Source organism: Enhydra lutris, unplaced genomic scaffold, assembly GCF_002288905.1.
Source record: "Enhydra lutris kenyoni isolate GAN:26980312 unplaced genomic scaffold, ASM228890v2 scaffoldscaffold2, whole genome shotgun sequence".
In the NCBI taxonomy this organism is placed as follows: domain Eukaryota; kingdom Metazoa; phylum Chordata; class Mammalia; order Carnivora; family Mustelidae; genus Enhydra; species Enhydra lutris.
In genome coordinates this window covers 55,530,619-55,554,925 of record NW_019154086.1, presented here as the reverse complement: position 1 = coordinate 55,554,925, position 24,307 = coordinate 55,530,619, and the positions used below count along the sequence as shown (strand labels likewise).

Here is a 24,307-nt window from a genome sequence, read left to right as displayed (position 1 = left end):
CGCAAGAGTGGCATAGCCAGTGTACTACCGTCGTTCAGTAGAAGCAAGGTCATGATCAATTTTGACTGAGGTGAATGAAGGTTCTCTAAAGGAAACAGGATTTGAGCCTTAATAAGACAGGCGGGAACTGGTTGAATGGTTGAGTTTAGTGAAGAAATGTGGGTCTCAGGCAAAATAAAAATCACCTTATCTGTGTTATTTCTGTATACATGGGAGCCTTCAAGAATACAGAGATAACGATGAAGACAGTTATCAATAGTATAGTATGTGATGAGGCCTACCAGTGAACTGTCAAGAAAGAATTTTTGAAACTTTTTTATGCAAAAAAAGGTGCTTTTATTATAGCTGGGTGACAGGACCCATGGGCAGAAAGAGCTGCACTGAATTGCAAGATGTGACTGTATACTTTTTAGTTAATGGGGGTTAGGGAGAGCGTAAGTCTAAGGAATTTGCGCATGTTAAAAGCAAGGTCTCCAAGACCTTGGAGAACGAGCTATTGTTAAGATAAGGTTGCTTTTATTTTTGTCTAGTAAAACATTAGTTATGAGACACTTCAAATGTACATCAGTGCACTATATGTTTGAAAGATGATTGCTAACATATATCTTGGGGAGGGGTCATGGTTACGGTTATCAGAGGAAAGTAGCACTAACGAGAGTAAAACAATAGTGATAAAACATTAAAGGAGGTCTTTGAGGGAGCTGTAGGACCGTTGTAATCTATATGCCTCAGGAATTCTGTCTGGAGACCTGGAGCTAAAGCAAAGTCTGGCCTCTGTACTCCCCCCTCCCACCTGCCCCCATACTCCCCCCCCCACCCCCACCCCATACTCCCGCCTCCATCAGTGTGCATAATAAAAGCAGTTATAACCAAAAGCTGGTCATTGATGGAGTAGGTCATTGAGAAGATGTGGCCACTGGTTGACCCTTAAGCTGGACCCAGTCTTCTCCCTCCCTCCCCTGTCCTTGGAGTATATATTCTGCCCACTGTTCCCACAAGGCAGCCCATTTTCAAGAGCAGAGCCTTAAGAAAGCAATGTAGGTTGAGACTATTTGAACAGTATGTGTAACAGAACTCAGGTAAGGTGTCTATATAAATTTTTAGGACTCTAGTGGGTGGGTGCAGAGATCTACCCATCTTGCTGCTGCCTAAAACAAGCCTTGTAAGTAAGTTCCCTTGCTTATTAAACTTGCCACTTATCACTCTGGAGTGGCAGCCTCTTTCCTCAATCTTTCCTTGCTCTTCAAACACAGGGGCCAGTTTCGGGTTCACATGGGAAGCTCCTGAATTTGCAAACCAACAATTATTCATGCAAGGAAATAATGAACTTTTTCGGAGAGTTACAGATTGGCATAGATGAGGTAATGTCTTAGCAGATTTTGATAGAGAAACTAAGCTTACATAAAAACAGGGTTTTGTGAAATACTGTGATATGTAGTGAGCATTGGAGCAATATGGGTCTTGATAGGTAGAAGACTGTCTTTTTTAGGAAGTTGAATTGTAAATAGTGAATACAATGGAAATTAAGGTAAAAAGACCAGGGAGCTGAGGAAGGTGTGGTTTAAAAAAAAGATAAAAGATCTCAAAAGGTCAATGATTGTGGATTCCAAGGATGTCCAGTGCATGGCCATTAAAATGTATTATAAAGTGAAATGGAAGAAAATCTTTAAACACTTTTTTGTTAAGTTTTAGCAGAAACATGTACACACATGTACACATAAATGTACTAGGTTTCCAACTCAATTAATCTTCATATATATCAACCTGTGAAAATACAGCCCATAGAAAAATACAGAGTATTTTCAAAAACGCAGAATATTTCCTGTACCTCTTTCCAGTCATATCCCTCTCCCAGAATTACCTTATTTGGATTTCTATTACCCTTGAATATTTTGCCTAGTCTTAACATTACTTATAAATGGTACCAAATAGTATATATTCTTTTGTCCCTGACTTCTACTCATTATAATTTTGTGAGATTCATCCATGACATAGTTTTATTCTTTCTTTTTTTATTGCTGTGTAGCATCTAATTCTATGAAGATTACTATAATTTACTTACCCTTTCTAGAGTTGATACCATTTGAATTTTTTTTAGTTTTGGCCACCACAAATAAGGCTTCTGTTACATTTTTGTATATTCCTTTCTTTTTTTTTTTTTTAAGATTTTATTTATTTTGTTTTGACAGAGAGAGAGCACAAGCAGGGGGAGTGGCAGGCAGAGAGAGAAGCAGACTCCCTGCTGAACAGAGAGCCCCACTTGGGGCTTGATCCCAGGACCTTGAGCCAGAGGTAGATGCTTAACTGACTGAGCCCCCAGGGTGCCCCTTTTTTGTATATTTCTTTTGATGGGCATATTAATTCGTTTCTCTTGGGTGTATATATCTAGAAGTTAATCAGTGAGTCAAAGGGCATACAAAATACAACCGTAGTAGACACTGCTAAAATGATTATGCCAATTTAATCTCTCATGAATCTTGCCAAAACTTGGCATTGACAATCTTTTAAAGTCTACATCCATACCACCCTGAACGCGCCCGATCTCGTCTGATCTTGGAAGCTAAGCAGGGTCCGGCCTGGTTAGTACTTGGATGGGAGACAATCTTTTAAAAAATGTTAGTTAGGGCACCTGGTTGGCTCAGTGGGTTAAGCCTTTGCCTTCAACTCAGGTCATGATCTCAGGGGCCTGGGATTGAGCCCGGCATTGGGCTTTCTGCTCAGCAGGGAGCCTGCTTCCCCCCCCAACCCGCCAACCCCCTCTGCCTGCCTCTTTGCCTACTTGTGATCTCTGTCAAATAAATAAATAAAATCTTTAGAAAAAAATGTTAGTTATCTTGTTGGGTGTTCGGTATTATTGTATTTATATATTTAATTTTCATCTAACTAATGAATGTTGAGCACTTATCTTTTCATGTATAGGTTGACTACTTGAATTGTTTATGAAGTGCCTATTTAAGTGTGTTACCTGTTGTTAAAAATTGAATTATGTGAGACTTCCATTTCTGGAAGGTGAAGTCTCTATACTTTTTCCTATCCCTTGCAGTAAGTACAGCTAAAAGCCCTGGATATTATATATAAAACAAACATGAGAAGACTCTTAAAGATGAGGGGAAGGGAGTCCCAGATAGGTACCTGAGAGCTGAATAACTGACTGAGATGAGTTCTTTGGGTTTTCTTTTTGCCTTAATTATCTCAGATGGGGTATTGGAGAAGCTGGAAACCTGGAAATGCCAGTAAGTACAGATTTTTAAAAGACCTCATAAAAAGCCTGCTCTCTTTAGACAAATGCCCAGGAGTGGGGCAGTCTAGAAAGAGAGAAAATGTTGACCAATAACTGCTTTACTCCAGCCAAACTCGACAGGAAAAAATGAACCATCCCCTCTCTCACATACAAACAAATACACACATCAGCAAGAGCTGAGTGGGAAGCCTACACTTGACCTGTGCCAGACTTTACAAGGTGCCAGAACCCTGCCCCCATTCCCATACCTACCAACAAGGGTGGCATCAGAAAAGGTCTAGTGGGAACTAGGACTTTTGTTCCCACCTTGCAATAAAGAAGGACCTCAGGCCCTGTGATTCAGTGGAGACCATATTGGAGCTTGGACTTCTACTCCCACCGGAACAAATTACCCTTGCCCTCCTCATTTGGGTGATGTCAGAGGACAACAAATAGAAAGTTTGGACATTCACCATCATCCAGATATAAAAAAATGTTACCTCTCACAGTATAAGTGGAGGCCATGCAAAAGCAGTAAGAAGAGATGTGCCCCATTACCACTTCTTAGCAATGGAGACACTGAATTCCCCTAGCTCTGTGTTAATGAAGACTGAGTATAGAAGTTTCACTTTCATCCTGACCTGCCAGTAACAAGATAGTGTCCTTACTTTTGCTAGAGCAGTATTAGAGGAGGACTGCTAAAACACTGGATTTAAATATGGTCCAGAATCTTAAAATATGCACAATGTTCAGATGTCAATTAAAAATTATCCATTGTGCTCCAAGACTAAAAATGGATTCCAACTTAAAAAGCAGACAATAAACAGATTCCAAATCCAACGTGATTCAAATTTTAGCATTACCAGAAAAGAATTTAACATAACCATTATAAAAATACTTCAGTGAATAATTATAACACAATTGAGACAGATGAAAAAAATAGAAACTCTGGGCAAAGAAATAAAAAGTTACAGAAAAACAAAAAGCTGTTATAAAGAAAAGCCAAATGGAAATTTAAAAAATAAAAATAAATAAAATAAATGTAAAACTTAAAAAGCAACTTATGGGCTCAATAGCAGAATGGAGAAGATGGGGGAAAAAAATAATTGAACTTGAGGAGAGAACAATAGAAATGACCAATTCTGAAAAACACAAAAAAATTGACTGAAAAAAAAAAACACAACTTCAGGAACATGTGGGACTAAAACAAAAAGATCTACCATTTGGGTCTTCAGAATTCTAGGAGGAGACAGAATGAGACAATGGGACAGAAAAAGTATTCAAAGAAATAATGATTGAAAGTTTCACAAATTTGGAAAAATGCAGACCTATGGGGTCAAGAAGAACAGTTAACTCCAAACAAGATAAACCCAAATAAATCTATCTCAAGACAGAAGTTAAACTTCAGAAAACTAAAGATGAAAAAAAAAAAAAGTCTTGAAAGCAGTTATAGAGAAGTGATAAATTACTTATAGCAGGAAAATCAGTCAAATGATAGCAGATTTCTTATTATAAACTGTGGAGTTCACAACATTTTCAAGTACTGAGAAAAATGAACATACAAACTGTTTATTTGTATCCGGGAAAATATTCTTTACAAATAAAAGAGAAATCAAGACATTGGCAGATGAAGGAAAACTGAGAGAATTTGTCACCAATAGATCTACCCCTAAAAGAATGGCTACAGGAAATTCTCTAAGCAGAAAAGAATATAATAAAATAAGGAATCTTGGAACATCAGCAAGTAAGAAAGAATATGGTAAGCAAACTTATGGGTAAATACAAAAGACTTTCTTCTCCTTTAGAGTTTTCTGAATTATGTTTGATGGTTGAAACAAAATTGTAACACTGATAAATGTAGTTCTCAAAGTATATAAAGGTAATGTGTAAAATGATTATATTATAAATAGAAAGGGTAAAAGAAAGTAAAGGGTAAAGGAATGTAAATGTAAAGGATGGTAAGCTTTCTATATTTCCCTAGGACTGCTGAAGTGTTGACACCTGTAAACAGTGATTAGGTATACACACATGCATATATACACAAATCTTCGCTTATGTATTACATTGTACATACGTAATATAATATTTAGAATAACTATTAAGAAAGCTTTAAGAAGACACACTTAAAACACTATAGATAAATTAAAATGGAATTATAGAAAGTGTTCAAGTATCCTATAAGAAGGCAGAAAAACAAAATAGAAAAAGAGAACAAACAGAATATAAAAAAAAAAGGGAAAACTTAAGCTTTAAAAATATAAAAATTAGGGGCTCCTGTGTGGCTTAGTGGGTTAAAGCCTCTGCCTTCAGCTCAGGTCATGATCCCAGAGTCCTGGGATCGACCCTGCATAGGGCTCTCTGCTCAGTGGGGAGCCTGCTTCCTCCTCTCTCTGCCTGCCTCTCTGCCTACTTGTGATCTCTCTCTCTCTCTCTGTCAAATAAATAAATAAAATCTTTAAAGAAAAAAAGTATATAAATTACATTAAATGTAAATGATAGACACCAATTAAAGGATTGAGATCGCTAGAAGAGATAAAAAACAAACAAAAATATGACTAATCTATATGCTGCCCTCCAAGAAGACTCACTTCGATTATAGAAACATAAGAAATAGAGGTAGGTTGGAATAAAATTATGGAAAAAGATATAACATGCAAAGTAGTTAAGAGAAAGCAGGATCGGCTGTATTTGATATGTTTCAGAACAACAACAACAACAACAAAAAACAAAAAAACTGTGCTTGGCTCAGTGGGTTAAGTCTCTGCCTTCTGCTCGGGTCATGATCTCAGGATCCTGGGATGGAGCCCTGCATCGGGCTCTCTGCTCAGTGGGGATCCTGCTTCCCCCTCTCTCTGCCTGCCTCTCTGCCTACTTGTGATCTCTCTCCATCAAATAAATAAATAAAATCTTTAAACAAACAAACAAACAAAACTCACCAGGGACAGAAAGGGAAAGCACATAAAGGTAAAATGGTGGTCAATATACTAAGAAGATATAACAATCCAAAATGTGTCTTTAGATAGAACTGAAAGGAGGAATAGACAAATCCACAATTATAGTTAGAGACTTCAACCTCCTCTCTCTCAAAAATTGATGGAACAACTAGACAGAAAATCAGGAAGTACATAGAAGAATTCAACAACGCCATCAACCAACAAGATCTAATGAATATTTATAGAACATGCCACCTTACAAGAGCAAAGTGCATGGGTTTTTTCCAAGCACCTATGGAATATATACCAAGATCAACCATATCCTGGACCATAAACACACCTCAGCAGGAGAGAGTATATTCCCTGACCACATGGAATCAAACAAAAAGCAGTAATAGAAAAATAACAGAGGGGTGCCTGGGTGGCTCGGTTGGCTGGGCAGCTGCCTTTGGCTCAGGTCATGATCCCAGGGTCCTGGGATCCAGTCCCACATCTGGCTCCCTGCTCAGCGGGGAGTCTGCTTCTCCTTCTCCCTTACCTGCTGCTTCCTCTCCTTGGGCTCTCTTGCGCACTCTCTCTGTCAAATAAATAAATACAATCTTTAAAAAAAGAAAAGAAAAAGAACAAAAAAAAACCCAAACACAAAAAATATTAAAAGAAAAAACCCTTTATTATCCATGAATCAAAAGGAAGACCTGGGGGGCCTAGGGTGGCTCAGTCAGCTAAGCCTCTAACTCTTGATTTTGTCTCAGTTCATGATCTCATGGTCCTGGGATGCAGCCTCCTGTCTAGCTCCATGCTCAGTGGGGAGTCTGTTTGAGGATTTCTCTCCCTCTCCCACCACCCCTCCCTGCTCAAATAAATAAATAAATCTTTTTTTTTTTTTTTTTTAAGGAAGTCTCAGAGGAAATTAAAAATACATTGAACTGGATGAAACCAGCAATAACAGATGTGCAGGAGGGAAAAAATCCTTACTTTCAAATGTTCATTGTTAAAGTGTGCTATGAACTGATAGTGAATGAGCACTGCTTTTCCACAATCCCAGGAAGAGGAAGCCATTCTGGGGAATCTTGTATGGGCTTGTGTAAGTAATATACCAATAGGCAAGTAAGTGACTGTTGGAATTTAAAAGAGAAAAACACAAACAAAAACACTAGGCAAAGAATACTTTCCTTCTATTTAAAGTACCATGCCAGGGAGGAGCTTATAGAAAGATGAAAGTAATCTGTGCCTGTTCTTTTTAAAATTTTAATACATAAATAGTATTTAATTTGAAAGTAATGATTTTACAGAAAACTTACATTTTTAATTTCCTATTTCAGTTTGAGGCAATGATCATGGGGATTTAGAGGCCAAAAGGAGGATTTTTAGAAGCACAGCATACCTCTGGGGAGAGCAGTCTTTTCACTTGATCTCACTCATTGTGGATAAACTAGTTTGCATGTTATTATGTACATACATAACAGGACATGAAAGACTGGGAACAGTTAATAACACTGTCAAAAGAAGAGCTAATTAAATTTTCTTGCAAGTTGGCAGGTAAGTTTTCAGAACCTGTGTATGAATCTACGACAGCTACAGAGCAACAAGCACATAATGTTGAAGAAAATCGCATGCATAGACCTGAGATTCCAGCAAATTGGAGGCTAAGCAGACAAGGAAGTCCACAAATGCTGCAAGATCAGAGAGCTTTTCGGTTTTTGTGTTTGTGTAAATGGTTAATTAGTAACAGATTTCAGTGAGAAATTGGAAAGGTAACTGCCGGTTCAGAACTAAAGTCCAGCTAGAGAATAAAGTGCTCCACGTGTTACTGAAGATTTTATAAATTTCATGGGCTTTCCACTCCATTTCATCCTCCATCTCCTCATGCTTCCCATCTGGGTACAAGGATCAGGTAACTCTTCACTTTATCTTGCAAATGCATTGTGACCAGAAATCAATGGCAAATAAATACCAGGGTGGTCTTTCCACTTTTGTAAAGTTACAGGAGCAGAGCATTATGTTTGAGTCTGCATGTTAATCATGTAGTTATTCAGGTTGTTGGTAACCAAGTAGCTCACATCAGAACAGCCACAAACCTGCTGGAAGGAAATGGGCCCTTTTGCAAGTCAGTTAGCTAGTTAACTAGCTAGGTACCTAATTAGTGAGTTCATTAATTTTGCAGTAATTCTTGTAGCCCATTAGTGTTAAGTTTGAATTTGACTTGTTTTGGTCCCCAAGAGGTTTTTCAATTTTATGTTGTTAAATCTGGTCATTGTTTCCTTTGTGGGTTTGCTTATCATTACAAACTAAGGTACTCCAGGGGCGCCTGGGTGGCTCAGTGGGTTAAGCCTCTGCCTTCGGCTCAGGTCATGATCTCGGGGTCCTGGGATTGAGCCCTGCATCGGGCTCTCTGCTCAGCAGGGAGCCTGCTTCCTCCTCTCTGCCTGCCTCTCTGCCTACTTGTGATCTCTCTCTCTCTCTCTCTCTCTCTCTCTCTCGCTGTCAAATAAATAAATAAATAAATAATCTTTAAAAAAAAAAACAAACTAAGGTACTCCTGCAACATTACACATGTAATTAATATTCAAGTTCTGATATTTTCTAGTCATTTAAAATTATTTGAATAAAGATATGTAATTCAATTCCATCTAAAACCTGTTGGGTTCATGGTAAGGGCAGTCACTAATGTTTTGTAGGAATTTAGTTGAGAAAATAAATCATGATTTCTTCTAGTGAAGGAGTTTTTCCTGGTAGAAGTAGCATTGAATTCAATTAGATAATTTAATCAAAAGTTGAATGGGAGTGACTCATGCTAAGGACAAAAGAAGCATGACAGGAAGAGGAAACCAGTATGCCTGAGTTTTACTTCTTCTTAACTTCCTTGAGCCTTTAAAATACAAAATGGAGAAGGGTGGTTCTGACATCAGGTAACTCAGAATCTAGTGGGGGAGATGAGCATGTGGACAAATAATGATAAAGAGATGTGGCAAGCACAATTTTAGAAATTGTTACAGAAATAGTGATAGCTTATTTGTTACCATTTAGACTTTCATTAGGTATTACAGGTATACCCCACTTTCTGAAGGTTCATATTGCATCATTTTGCTTTTATTAATGACCTACATTACTACCTGTTGTTGCTAACCAAAAAAAAAAAAAAAAAAAAAAAAAAAAAAATGAGGAGGACTTTCACTTTTACAAAAAGGCCCTCCTGTACTAATGTAGGTCCTTTGTAAAAGCAAAATGATATAACTGCAACTTTCAGAAAGCAGGGAATATTCTTCACTTGAAACATTTTGGGTTTATGAAAGGTTTCACAGGAACACGCTATTTTCAGATAGCAAGGGAAACCTGTATTGGGTCTTTCTTTGGGTGCAGGGTCTACACACCCATGATCACTGAAATGTCTTGGTGATTTACAACTGTCATTATATCTACACATTCTTTTCAATGCTCACAATACCCTGTAAGTCAGGTATCACTAAGGCCATTTTGCAGATGAAAACCCTGAGGCTTAGAAAAGTAAACGATTGCTTTAGAACCATACTTTTTGAAATTAGCAGAGGTTAAGACATCATCATAGGTCTTTTGTTCCCTAATGAAATACTATTTGTACAACAAGTATGCTCTATGTATTTAAATATTTTCCAATGCTGTGTACATAATGAATTTTTGAAAAATATTTGAAAAAATTTTTGTTTATAATTTGAATGTAATAACCAAGGAAAGTAGATGAAAAACAGAACACAATATGAGGTAAGTGTTCACAATATGAAGTAGATGAGGTATATGCTTATGTTTTTTAACCTTTGCATTTAAGTAAGGCAGGCATATAGGAAAGTGTACAAACATAAGTATGCAGTCTGATTAATTTTCATGATTATACCAACATATCTATTATAGATCAGGAACAAAATGTTAATAGCATCCTAAACTCTCATTCGTGCCCCGTTTCTTTCATTTCCTAAGAATGCTACTATTCAAATTTCTTACCCCATAGATTCTTTTTTTTCTGTTGCAAATGTAATCATTTAGCATTTATTCACTTGTATTTAGTCTCTTTGGCTCAACAACATATTGGCGAGTTTTATCCATATTGTTGAAAGTAGATATAAAAGTAGAAAATAGATGAAAGTAGTTTATTAAATTTCATTATTGTATAATATTCCATTGTATAAATACCATAATTTATCTATCAATTCTGTTATTTGCATTTGGATAATTTTTTGGTTTTGACTATTACAAATAGTATTTCTATGAACATTTTGTACATATGTTTTGAAGAACATATATGCATTTCTATTAGATATATATCTAGGAGTAGATTTTTCTGATCATAGGATATGTCTATGTTCAGCTTTTTTTTTTTATTGAAGTATAGTTGATACACAATCCTACATTAGTTTCATGTGTAGAACATGGTGATTCAGTCATTCTATATGTTATACGATGCTCATCACAAGTGTAGCTACCTCTGTCACCAGTAGCAGTACAAGTAACAATGCTGTTACAGTACCATCGACTATCAGGCCAAAGGGTTTTTCAGTTTACACTCCCATCAAAGTTGTATGAATTGTGTTTTCTATATATCTTCACCAAATTTGGTATTGTTTGCCTTTGATGTTAGTCATTCTGGTGCATGTGTAGTCTGGATTTTAATTTGTATATGTTTGATGACTACAGAAGTTGAGCATCTTAAATATGTTTATTGGTAATTTAGGCATTCTCTTTAATGATGTGCAATTCATATATCTTGCTCAACTTTCTATTGAGTTGTCTGTCCTCATCTTATTGATTTGTAGAACCCAAGTCCTTGGTCGTATATATGCATCGCAAACATCTTCTCTTACTCTATGTATTCTCTTTTTACTTATGAAAATTTATCATTTTTATCATTATTATCATTTGATAGACCGCAATTATTAAATATTAAAGTAGACCTTTAAATATTAAATTATTAAATATTAAATTATTTTGTATATTATAATTATTTATATACTAAATATATTATATATAAATATATAAATATATATAAATATAATATATTATATTATAATAATATAAATATATTATATATTAAATTATTTATATATTATAATTAAATTATTAAATATTAAAGTAAACAATCTTTCACTTCTGATTTTTTTTATCATGTCATATTCCTAAAAAAGGAATAACATATCAAATAACTGTTGATGTGTGCCCTTCTTAAGGAATCGTTGGCTACTCCAGCCAAGTAGATGTTCTATAATACTTTATTTTTGAGATGGTATTCTATTTGAAGCATTTGAAATGGAATTTTTTCTCTAGTCTTAGATGGGAGTCAATATATAATTTTTTCCACATTGATATCTAATTTACATCGTTTTTTAGATAATCTTTTTCCCCACACCTATGCACTGTCTGTTCCATTTGTCTTATATATCAGATGACCATATATTTGTGGGACCATTTCTGACTCTATTTAATTGTATTTCATCTGTTTCCTTATCCTTGAATAATTATGACATTGTATCACTTTAGCTTTATATCTGGATAGTAAGTCTCCAGTTTATTGCCTTGGCTTTTTTAGAATCTGCTAGTCAAATCCAGAATTAAAAAAAAAAAAAAAAACCTGCTTGAAATTTTATTAGATTTGCCTGGAATCTAAAAATCAGCTTGAAAAGAATTGACATCTTTATTTTTTTTTCTTAACTATGATATATCTTTCCACTTATGTAAGTCTACTTTATTTTTTTTCCCAGACTTATTTTTTAGATTTCAGTAAAGAGGTCTTATATATCATTCAGTGGATTTTTCCCTATGTATTTCTTTCTTTTTACCTAGATAGGGAGGCTATTGTAAATGGCATTTTTAATTTTTTCCCATTTGCTTATTGAAGATATATAGAAATAGAATTTATTTCTTTAAAAAAATTTATTTTTTAAAACTGTTTTAGGCTTACAGGAAAACTGAGAAAATAGTACAGTGTTCCCCTATATCTCTTACCCAGTTTTCCCTATTATTAATGTTTTACATTAGTATAGTATGTTTGTTATAATTAATAAATTAAATTTGATATATTTTTCATAACTAAAGTCCACAGTTTATTTGTATTCCTTGACTTTTAACTTCTTGTTTAAGGATCCCACCCGACACCACATTACATTTATTCATCATGACCCTTAGGGTCCTCTTAACTATGACTGTACCTCAGAATTTCCTTGTTTTTGATGACCTTGACTGTTTTCAGGGGCCTGGTGAAGTATTTTGTAGAATTACCCTCTATCAGAATGTGTCTGATCTTTTTCTCATGACTAGACTTCCAGTTATGGATTTGGGAGAGGAAGAACACAGAGGTAAAAGGCCATTTTAATTACATTGTATCAAGTGTACATACTATTAACTCATAGCCATATAAGATACATTTATAATACAGTTAGATTTTCAAGTTTCAGTCTGCACTCCTTGGCATCCCCAGTCTCCTAAATAATTTTTAATTGAATACATTAAGGTTCACTTTATGTGCTATAAGTCTCTATATGTTTTGACAAGTGCATAACATCATATATCAACCATTATAGTATCATACAGGATAGTTTCATTGTCCTAAAAAATCCCCTGTGTCTCACCTATTCAACTCTTCTGCCTACTCCAAACCCCTGGTTACCACTGATCGTTTCACTGTCTCTATAGTTTTATCTTTTCCAAGATGACATGCTCTTGGAATCACACAGGGTGTAGGCTTCTTCTTAGTTTATTTTCATTCACTTAGCAATATGCATTTAAGGTTTATCCATGGTGTGCGTGTATGTGTGTGTGTGTGTGTGTGTGTGTGTGTGTGTGTGTGTGTGTGTAATTTGATAGCTTATTTCTTTTCATGGCTGAATAATATTCTATTGTATAGATGTACCATGGTTTACTCGTTCACCTATTGAAGTCATCTTGTTGCTTTATATTTTTGGTGATTATGAATAGGAGGCTATAAACATGTTCAAGTAGGTTTTTATGTGAATATAAGTTTTCAAATCAGTTGGGTAAATACCTAAGAGTACACTTGTTGGATCTCATGGTAAAAGTATGTTTAGTTTTGTAAGAAACTGCCAAACTGTCTTGCTGAGTAGCTGTACAATTTTGCATTAGAATTGGAAATGAATAAGAGTTCCTGCCACTCCACATCTTCACCAATATTTAGTATTGTTTTTTTCCTCACCTTCCCGGTCTAATACACGTATAGTGGAATCTCATTGTTTAAATTTGCAATTTTCTAACAACAAGAGATTTCACATGTCTTTTCATATGCTTGTTTGCCATTTATACATCTTCTTTGGTGAGGTGTTCATTTAGATTTTTTCCTATTTTTTTAAATTAGGTTGCTTGATTTCTTTCTTCTTCTTCTTTTTTATTTTATGTATATTTTGTATGCAAGTCTGCTATGGCCTGAATGTTTATGTCCCCTCAAAATTCATATGCTGAAATTTTTACCCTCTAAGTTTATGTTATAAGTAGGTGGAGTCTTTGGGAAGTGAGTAGGTCAGGAGGGCAGAATCTTCATGAATGGGATTAGATTATTAAAAAAAAAAAATCCACAGAATTTCCTAGTTCCTTAACACCATATGATGACACAATAAGAGTTCTATGATCCAGAAAAGAGCCCTTACACAACCATGATGGCACCCTGATCTTGGACGTCCAGCCTCCAGAACTGTGAGAAAAAATTTCTGTTGTTTATAAACTATCCAGTCCATGTTATAGCAGTCTGAATGGCCTATGACGAAGTCCTTTATCAGGTATGTGTTTTACAAACACTTCCTTGCAGTCTGTGGCTTGTCTTTATATTCCTTATGTTGTCTTTCAAAAGCAAAAGTCTTTAATTATAATAAACTCCAACTTAGCAATTTTTTTTCATTCATGGATCATACTTCTGGTATTATATCTAATAACACATTACCAAACTCAACGTCACTTAAATTTTGTCTTACATTTTCTTCTAAGTTTTGGGCTTTTGCATTTTTAATTTAGGTCTATAATCCATGTTCAATTAATTTTTGTTAGTTAGGGGTCTGTATTAATTTTTTTTAACATATGGATATTGTAGTAGATTGAATAGTGTGGCTTCCTGCCTCCCCCCTCCACTTATCTATCCGAAATCTCAGAATGTGATCTTATTTAGAAATTCGGTCTTTCCACATAAAATTAAGGTAAGGATCTCAGGATGAAATCACCCTGGGTTGGGTTAAAGAGTCCAAAACACCTTGATTTAGGACTTCTGACCTCTAGATCTGTGAGAAAATAAATTGTTTAAGCCATGAAGTTTGTGGTAATTTATTATGGCAACCCTAGGAAAATAATCAGATACTCAATTGTTCCAGCATCATCCTTTGTTAAAAAGACTATCCCTTAAAGAAGATGTGGTATATATACACAATGGAATACTATGCAGCCATCAAAAGAATGAAATCTTGCCATTTGCGATGATGTGGATGGAACTATAGGGTATCATGCTTAGCGAAATAAGTCAATCGGAGAAAGACAACTATCATATGATCTCCCTGATATGAGGGAGAGGAGATGCAACATTGGGGGTTAAGGGGTAGGAGAATAGTAAATGAAACAAGATGGGATTGGGAGGGAGAGAAACCATAAGTGACTCTTAATCTCACAAAACAAACTGAGGGTTGATGGGGGGAGGGGGGTGGGGTGAGGGGGGTGGGGTTATGGTCATTGGGGAGGGTATGTGCTATGGTGAGTGCTGTGAAGTGTGTAAACCTAGCGATTCACAGACCTGTACCCCTGGGGATAAAATATATTATATGTTTATAAAAAATAAAAAATAAATAAAATATATAAGATACCAAAAAAAAAAAAAAAGGACTATCCTTTCTCCATTGAATTTCTTTGCACTGTTGTCAAAGATCAGTTAACATTGTGTATGTGCATCCATATCTGGACTCTATTCTGTTCCATTGATCTCTTTATCTGCTCTTTTGCCAATTCTGCACTGTATTGATTACTGTAGTTTTAGAATAAATTTTGAAGTTAAGTAGTATCAGTTCTTCAACTCTGTTCTTCTCCTTTCATGTTATGTTAATTATTCTGGGTCTTACTTCTCTATACGAACTTTAACATTGGGTCTTCCTATCCATGGACATGGAATGTTCCTCATTTAGTTAATTCTTCCTTGATTTGTTCATTACAGTTTTATAATTTCCCTTATATAGACCTTGTATGCATTGTTAGATTTATACCTAAGTAATTCATTTGGGTTGCTTATCATGTAAATGGTATTGTGTTTTTACAGGAAAGTGACTGACTTTTGTAAAATCACCTTGTAATATTACAGCTTTGCTAAAATTGCTTTTTTTTAAAGATTTTATTTATTTATTTGACAGGCAGAGATCACAGGTAGGCAGAGAGGCAGGCAGAAAGAGGAAGAAGCAGGCTCCCTGCTGAGCAGAGAGCCTGATATGGGGCTCAATCCCAGGACCCTGGGATCATGACCTGAGCTGAAGGCAGAGGCTTTAACCCACTGAGCCACCTAGGTGCCCCCTATAATTGCTTATTAGTTCTAGGAGTTTCTTTTGTTGATTCTTTCTGATTTTCTACATAGATGATGATATCATCTGTGAACAAAGACAGTTTAATATCTTCCTTTTCAATTTGCATACATTTTATTTCCTTTTCTTGCCTTCTTGCATTAGGAAGAGGTTTAAAGTATGATATTGGAAAGGAGTAGTAAGAAGGGACATCCTTGCCTTACTCCTATTTTTTAGTGGAGAAGTTTCGAGTTTTGCTAGGTGTAAGTTTGTATAGATATTCTTTGTCAAGTAAAAGGAGTTCCCATCTTTTCCTAGTTTACTAAGTTTTATTATGCATTGGTGATGGATTTTATCAAATGCTTTTTCTGAATCTATTGATATGATCATTAAATATGTTCTGTTTAATCTGTGGTTTAAATAAATTACATTACTTGATTTTCAAATGTTGAACTAGCTTTGCATATCTGGGATGAATCTCACTTGACCATGGAGCATATTTTTTTAATACTTTATTGGATTCAATTTGCTAATATTTTGTTTAGCACTTTTGAATTTATGTTCATAAGAGATATTGGTCTATAGTTTTATTTTCTTGTAATATCTTTAGCATTTTCTTTTTAATTCTTTTTAAAGTGTCAATATTTATTTTTACATTATCCATGCATTCTTGCATGTGTCAACTTTTCCATGAGAGTCTATACTTAGCTGATTTTAATTCCATCTGATAATTTCAAAATCTGTAATATATTTGAATCTGGCTTGGACACTTGTTTTGTCTCTTCAGATTGTTTTTATTTATGGCTTTTAGCATGACATACATAATTTTTTTGTTGAAATCCAGACATGACATATCAGATAATAAGATCCAAGGTAAGGGGATGCCTGGGTGGCTCAGTTGGTTAAGCCACTGCCTTTGGTTCAGGTCATGATCCCAAGATCCTGGAATCGAGTTCCACATCCAGCTCCTTGCTCAGCAGGGAGTCTGCTTATCACTCTGCCTCTGCCTGCCACTCAGCCTGCTTGTGCTCTCTCTTTCTCTCTTTCTGACAAATAAATAAATAAAATCTTTAAAAAAATAAAAGAACCAAAGTAAGTAGAGCTTTAGCATGGGTTTTATGTTAATCTGGCAAGGAGTTGGGTTGTGTTTACTCTTTAAATAAGTCTATACTTAAGGGTTTCAAATTCATGTAGTTTTTTTTTTGTTTCTGTCTCTTCTGCTGATTTTGAATTTTTCTAAGATCCCCTTGTTAATAAAAGTCTGAGACTTGCAACCATATCAGCTGTAATCCATTGTCACTATATTAGATCTCTATTGATGTGATGATGAAGAGTTGGGGAGGGAAGTATTTTAAAATCTTATGTTCAAATTTCACTCTTTTGTTGGGCCTCTGATCCTTGGCTGTGGCCATCACAAGTTTTCTTACTTTTTTACTCCTCCTTCCCCACCTTAAGTAAGATAGGAAAGCTAAAGGGAACCAGAGTACGGTCCTTGTCCTTCTACCTGCGTAAGATAAGGATCCTGTAAAGTCTTTTCCCTGGAGAGGAGGGTTTTTTCCTTTAAATAGAAAATGGCCTGGGCTTATTTCAATGTGGTTACTTCCCCCTTCCTTTGCCAAAGATATGAGGTGATTTTTCTTGGCTCTTCACTGTAAGAACCTGGAGGGGTTCATGCTGGCGAAACTGACAGAATTTTAGGTCCTCTCTAAGATTGGAGTCCTGAGGAGTTTATTACCCTCAAGCTAATTCATATTCAACCTCCAGAAATTCATCAAAATTACCATTACTTGTGTTGGTCAATTTATGTTTCAATTTTTGTACTCAATAAATATTTATTAATTAGGTAGTATATGCCAGAGACACTTTTAGAAACCACTTATCAGCGATGAAGAAGATAAGAAAGTTCATTTTCTAGTGGGAAAGAGACACATATAAAAAGATAATTATAAAACAGAGAGATAAGTGCTATGATAGGGGTAAGTCCAAGGTAGTATGAAAGAGCATTTCTCCTAATTCATACTGAGTTTTATTTTCAGGTTCCCCACACAGAATAAAATACAAAAATAATGAAACAGCTGTATTTGGAGAAAATGTGACCATCTTCTGCAATTTAACAACTCCAGCAGATATTGTGCAAATTACCTGGCAGAAGATTCAAGGTTCTTTGCCACAAAATATTGGCACATATAGCAGTGTATATGGAGAAACGATTCTTCCACCATACAGAGATCGACTGCACTGTGAGGTCATCGAACCCAATTCCTCATTCATAACTATCCGTGAAGTAACATTTGAAGATGAAGCTTGCTACAAATGTCTATTTAATGTGTTCCCACATGGCAGCCATGGGGGACAAATCTGCCTTACCATTATAGGTATGTAAATGTTTTGTGTAGAGTCAAAATTTTGAGGATGTGGTCTTTCAAGGTTAAGGTCCAGAGAAAGAATGTCAGAGAAGGAAAGATTATAATAGAGGCCACCCATGCTTTTGTTACACAGAAGAAAAAAAATGGAAACCAATGATAGTTATATGATTTTCCATTTTCACACAGTACAGGACCAGGCATAACATTTAGGTCTTCTGACCTCGCATCTAACTTTTTACACTGCACTGATTTTAATCTGGTAGGTAAAGTTCATGGATGGCATCAGAATTTTCACTGGGTTGGGGGGTGCCTGGGTGGCTTAGTGGGTTAACCCTCTACCTTCTGCACAGGTCATGATCTCAGGGTCCTGGGGTCAAGCCCTGCATCTGGCTCTCTGCTCATCAGGAAGCCTGCTTCTCTCTCTCTGCCTGACTCTCTGCCTACTTGTGATCTCTCTCTCTGTGTCAATACATAAAAAATAAATAATCCTTTAAAAAAAAAGAATTTTCACTGGGAAAGAGAGGAAAAGAAAAAGAGTGGAGAAAATGGAAGAGGAAAGAAGACAGACAATAAGAATTAACAAAATGTTGAAAGAATAGTGATAGTATCAGAGTGTCTTCTCATTATTTTGCTGTAAATTTAAAGTATTGGAGGTTTATATAAGGTAATTTAAAGGTTGAATGAAAGTGGAGATATGAAGCATTTCTCTTCAATTGGAGGATGGTAGGTGCAAGAGATGGAATTGTGAGGTTTTGCAAAATATGAGGAGAGGTGTCTGAAAGGGACATGTTTCAACATTTTGTCATCATATAAATATTTGGGGACGTCTATCTTTAACATTTTTTTATATTTAATTTTCTGTCTCCTTTTTTGTCTCAGCTCTATCTGGATTAAAAACTGAACTCCAGTCCAATCTTGACTCTGAAGATTTTCTTAGATTTATTTACTCAGCTGTGGGAAAACCTGTTCCCCAAATATCTCTTTTCCCATCACAAGTCTTGATTAATCCTCCTGAGGAATACCTTGCTCAGAATCCAAATGGCACAGTGACTATCACTAAAATGTGCACCATCTCCTTGGAGGCTGTGAGGTCCCTAGGTCTCCAATATCTGACTGTGCACATGGATCATCCTCTAAGGAATGAAGAGAAGATTGTTCCCTTGTCAGTCAAACAAGAATGTAAGTAGAAGTAATAATCAACAAGGGGAAATGTTTTAAAAATTCATATCAGAAGTGCATGTGTAATTGTCTATTTTTAGAAATGTTAAGTCATTGTGATACATGAGCATGCTTAAATGAATGAAGTAATGAAAACCTTCTCTACCCCAGTTCTGCCTCCAAGGGTCACTGTTCTTAAATGGCAAATTTTTAATTCATCTACCTTAACTGCTTTCCATTGAATTTCTGCCACAGTCAGTGAAGATCAGGTTCACTTACACCCCCTTCAACTTTTCCTCTTCCCAATATAGTTTTCTTCCCAATATAGTTCCTTTGGTGATTACCTCTACGACCTTCAACAGTGTGGTAAAATTTACTTTTGTGTCATCCACCATAGGAAGTCTCTTAGCAGCCAATTTTTCCTTGCCTATCTTCCAGCCAAGCTCTGTCAATTGTACCCTTTGTTTCAAAGCCATTGTTAAACAAAGTATGGTTTTCCTTAAAAATTTAAGTAATAATTTAAATATATTTATGTTTCTGCATTTATATAATTTCTTATAGAATTTAAATAAATATTTCACCTAATCTTTTGACACTGAAGCATTTTTTTCTCTATATATTTAGTGTAAATACTGGTATATTGGAGTTTTCATATACCATCTTACTATTGTTTTCTATTATTTGACCTGTTTCATGTCCCTTTCTCTCTCTTCCTGAATTTTTTTGGGTTATTTATTTTTGTTTCATTTACCTCCTCCATTAATTTGTTAACTATATGTTCCGTGTAGTTTAAGTGGTTCACTTGGAGACTGCAACTTGCATCTCTTGACTTATTAGAGCTTAATATAATTTATTATTTTTATTATTTTTCAGGTAATACAATAAGCTTATATGAATTTCCACTCTTGATGTTGTCATTTTGTGCATTTCATTTAACTTATTCATTTATTTAAATTTTTGTTTGTTTGAATATAGTTGATACACAATGTTATATTAGTTTCAGGTGTATGTCTTATTCATTTTAATTCTTTATATATACTTAAATGCCAAAATATATTATTGTTTTTTCCTGTTATTCATAGTAATATTCTTTTAGATTTATCCTTTCTATTGTTTTTTATTTCTTTGTCTATGTTCAAAGTTTTACTTATCTTCTGCCTAAAGAATTCTCTCTAGTTTTTTCCTTAGCGAAGATGTATAGATGGCCAATTCTTTTAATATTTTTGGTCATAAAATGTTTAACTTTTGAGGTACATTTTTATAGGATTTTTAAATTTCAGTTTTGATAGTTATTTTTTTCATCACTTTGACAATGGTATTTTACTAGCTTCTGACTTTCATTATTTCCTTTGAAAAAGTATATATCAGTTTTATGGGTTGTCCTTTGAAAGGAATGTATCTCCTCTTCACCCTAGCTGCTTTTAAGACTTTTTCCTTGTATTTATTTTAGGTTAGTTTTATTGTTAGTGTTTTGGTGTCACGTTCTTTGTATTTATCTTGCTTGTATTTTCTTAAGCTTCTTGAGTCTGTGGGTTAATGTTTTTCATAGCTTTTGGAAAATGTGTAGACTCAGGAAAATGGTGAGGATTTCTCCATAATTTGTTATAATCATCCAAGAACCAAAAAGCATCACTAGTCATCAATGACACTGAATCATAAAGTTTGAATGAATGAAGGAGACATCATGTCTTTTGGAAGTTTAACAGTTTTTCTGCATAACCAGCTATGGGAATATTGGAATAAGTTGCTTAGTACATAGTCCAGATGGGTTAACCATAACCTCATTTAAACCTACGATATCTCATTAGTCTGTGAATTAAATAAACTGTGGACTAACCTAAATAAAGCACAAAAAATGACTACTGTTTCATGTGATTGATAGGTTGCTTGTTACATAAATTTAGTTTAACAATCTTTCTGCCCTCAGATCTTATAGACTACTCCTCCATTATCTTTGATCACCCATTGTTACTGCTGAGAAGTCAAATGTCAATCAGATAATCATAATAGTAAATATTACTGTATCTTCTCTCTGATAATACAGTATCTTCTCTTTATCTAGAGTTCTGAAACGTCCTAGTGCTATTTTTAGGGTTTTAATCTTATTTTTAATACTTCAATGTTATTGGCATTTAATCAGCTCACACAATTTGGAGACTCAAATCCTTCAACTCTGAATATTTTCTTATTTCTTTGAGAATTTTCCACCTATTCACTTAACTTATTCTCTTTTTATAAACCTCAATTAAGTGGACATTAAAACATTTCAATTGAACTTTATTTTCTTTTTTTAAAAAATATGTCTCTTTTTCTTTTCTTCATAGTATCAGGGAGATTTTAAAAAATTATCTTTGAACACTTTAATTTAATTTTTCCTTCTTTTGACAATCAGGTTTATATTTTTTAATTGCTTTTACAACTTAAGATTAATTTTATAATTGATTTATTTTTCATATCCAATTTTTCCTGCTGTATGAAAATAATATCTTGTCAAATCTATCTGGGAATAATAATTTAGAAGTATTGTAATATCTTCTGTTTTTAAAATTATCTCTTCCACTCTCCCCCCGACCCACTACCATATGTATGTATTTATTTATTTATTTAAATTTGAAGTACGATCTATGCCTAATGTAGGACTTGAACTCACAATCCTGAAATTGTCTACATGCTCTACTGAGTGAGCCAGTCAGGTGCTCCCCATCATTTTAATTTTACGTTTCTTTTACTCAGTCTTTCTTACTTTGATTACAGGTTTTATTCAAAGTCTGGTGAGCCCTGACTGGAGAATTATAGAATCTTTATTTGGCTAATTGTATCTTGTAAAGAACGACTTTTGTTTGCAGAAAGCAGGCTGCTGCTCTCAACAGTTAGCCAGGAGAATCGAGAAGCCAAAATGTGGAGGGCTATACTCTGGGCCTCTGACTCTGTACTGTATTTATTTCCAGTATATTCATTAAATTACTTAACTGCCCCTTCTTCTTCTTCTCTCTCTCTCTTTCTTTTCTTTTCTTTCTTTCTTTCTTTTTTTCTTTTTTGGCTGCACATTAAGCACACCTGCCTCTCCAGAATTCTGTTTTCAGATACATAAATGGGTACTTTCGACTCTAAGTTTCATTCTGTGATCCACCCCTCCTTCTTTTGCCCTCTGAGTACAAATGCTCTCCAGGTTCTGCAGGGCTGTCTCTGCCTGACATCAACTGCTTTTTTGCATACAGGAGCCTGTAGCTTCTCTCATCCTACACCTTCAAAAGCCACTCCTCTACCCACTTTACACCTTTGGTAAGTTTGTTGAAATCTCATGCCAGTGAAGATCACTCTTCTGTTTGTTGTTTTTCATTTAAACATTTTATTTTTGTTACTATAATTTTAAGGAAATCATAGGAAGGAGTAGAGGTAAATATTTTGTTATGTGTATTTCTTGAAACTGAGTTTAATCAGCTCCTTTTTTTCTGAAAGTTTCCCCAAATCATGAGATTGGAGTATGTCCATTGAATACCACATGTACCTCCCATCAATCTATTAGCTGGATTATTATATTAATTTCACTTCTCACTGAGCTTCAATTGTCTGTAAAGGAGTAACTTATCAATTTAAAAGAGAATTCCTCCTTCCTTAGCTTTGTAACAAATTTTAGGGATATAAACCCCTGATTCTATTGAGTTCTTCTATAGAGACTTTATTCCCATGGTTTATTATTGCCTACTTCAGGGCTCTGTTCATATTTTAGGCCCATTCAGCCTCCGTCACCCATTTTGAATGAGCTAAGTATAAAAAAAAATAGTTAAAACTAAAAACCGAAACCAAGTGATGTCTGAATAGTCAAAAATAAATCACAAAATTTCTCACATGGATTTTCCTAATAGTATCAGTGAAGAAGTAATTAGTAGCAAGAATTTCTCTTCAATGGTAATGAAAAATTGAAAGCAGCAAATTAAATAGAAATAAGAGGTAACAATGAACAGAAAAATGATCTCAATCAGAAAAAGGACCCTGAAATATACCAGAAGTAGACCTACGAATACAAAATGTACAATAATTCATGCCATTTAATGTAAGTACAAATTTCCTTGAGGTCCATCACATAGTGTATAGGTTCATTTTTATATCTAAGAATTAGCTAAGAATTCTTAGATATTCTTATATTTTAAGAATCATGATAATCATGATGACCTTTGGTTAAACTTAATTAAAATAGAAAATATAAATTATATTCAGAAGGCTACATAGAAAGAAGTGGCTTGGAATACAATTTAGGAACACCATGGTCAAAATAGCTATCATGAAGTGTTGGTATTTAAAATTTCATAATTTCTTTTCATAAGACTGCAGGCTCTAAAATCAGACAGAACAGAATTGCTTTCCAATTTTGCCACTTAATCACTATCAATCTTTGGACAATTTTCTTAACGTCTCAGAGCCTTTGTTTCCCCATCTATACCTAATAACCGTACTTAGTTGATGTAAATCACCCTTATAAGATGCTTATCACATCACTTAACACATTAATCTTAAATACTAATTATTATCATTAAAAAGTTTATTTTCTGGGGCTTTAGCAGATTCTTTGAAAGTTCCATTTTAGTAACTGAATAGTATTTCAATGTGACTACATTATATTTTTCTTAAACATTTTCTTTTGTTGAATATTTGGGTGGTTTTGTCTTTTTTGCTTATTCTTGAGTGTCATCAAATGGTATTAAATATTGTCTGTGTTCAATTTGAATACACATTAGCATATTCTTTTATAAAATTGAATATGGCCAATCATCTCATAGTATCAATTTGAATGTCAACAAAACAATGGCAAATCAAAAGATCATTGGCAGATTTAAAGTGCCAAAATGGCAGTGTAATGTATGGAAAGTATAGTCCCAAAGAACATGTTTCTGGTTTGTGTCTTTCAGGTACTTCTCATTCTCCTTATACTTGGTTGCGTATCATTGGTCTACCCATACTTCTGTTATGTTTTTTGTCAATTGTTATCTATCTTATTTGGAGAAAGAAAAAGTAAGTTGCATTCTACCTGTCTATGTCAGGGAAGATAGGTAAAATAGGGGCTAGTTTTAAATATGAAGAAAGGACATATCAAGGGTTTTGGCAAAAGTTATCATGGAAAGAATGATGATGCAA

The 24,307-nt window shown here is 34.7% G+C and overlaps 1 protein-coding gene across 1 annotated transcript; it reads left to right on the top strand.

The window, feature by feature from the left end:
- Window positions 1-7,927: 7,927 nt before the first annotated feature.
- LOC111146373 (OX-2 membrane glycoprotein-like) lies at window positions 7,928-24,188 on the top strand. Its single transcript, XM_022501908.1, has 4 exons — window positions 7,928-8,047; window positions 17,687-18,025; window positions 18,896-19,195; window positions 24,082-24,188. Exons 1-4 carry the CDS (start codon window positions 7,984-7,986, stop codon window positions 24,186-24,188), a joined length of 810 nt encoding a protein of 269 aa, XP_022357616.1. The 5' UTR covers window positions 7,928-7,983.
- Window positions 24,189-24,307: the final 119 nt, after the last annotated feature.

Coding starts and splice junctions, on each gene's coding strand:
- LOC111146373 (XM_022501908.1), top strand. CDS start 7,984: ATGGGCTTTCCACTCCATTTCATCCTCCATCTCCTCATGCTTCCCATC. Junction 8,048..17,686: donor CATCTGGGTACAAGGATCAG/GTAACTCTTCAC, acceptor TTTTATTTTCAG/GTTCCCCACACAGAATAAAA. Junction 18,026..18,895: donor AATCTGCCTTACCATTATAG/GTATGTAAATGT, acceptor TTTTTGTCTCAG/CTCTATCTGGATTAAAAACT.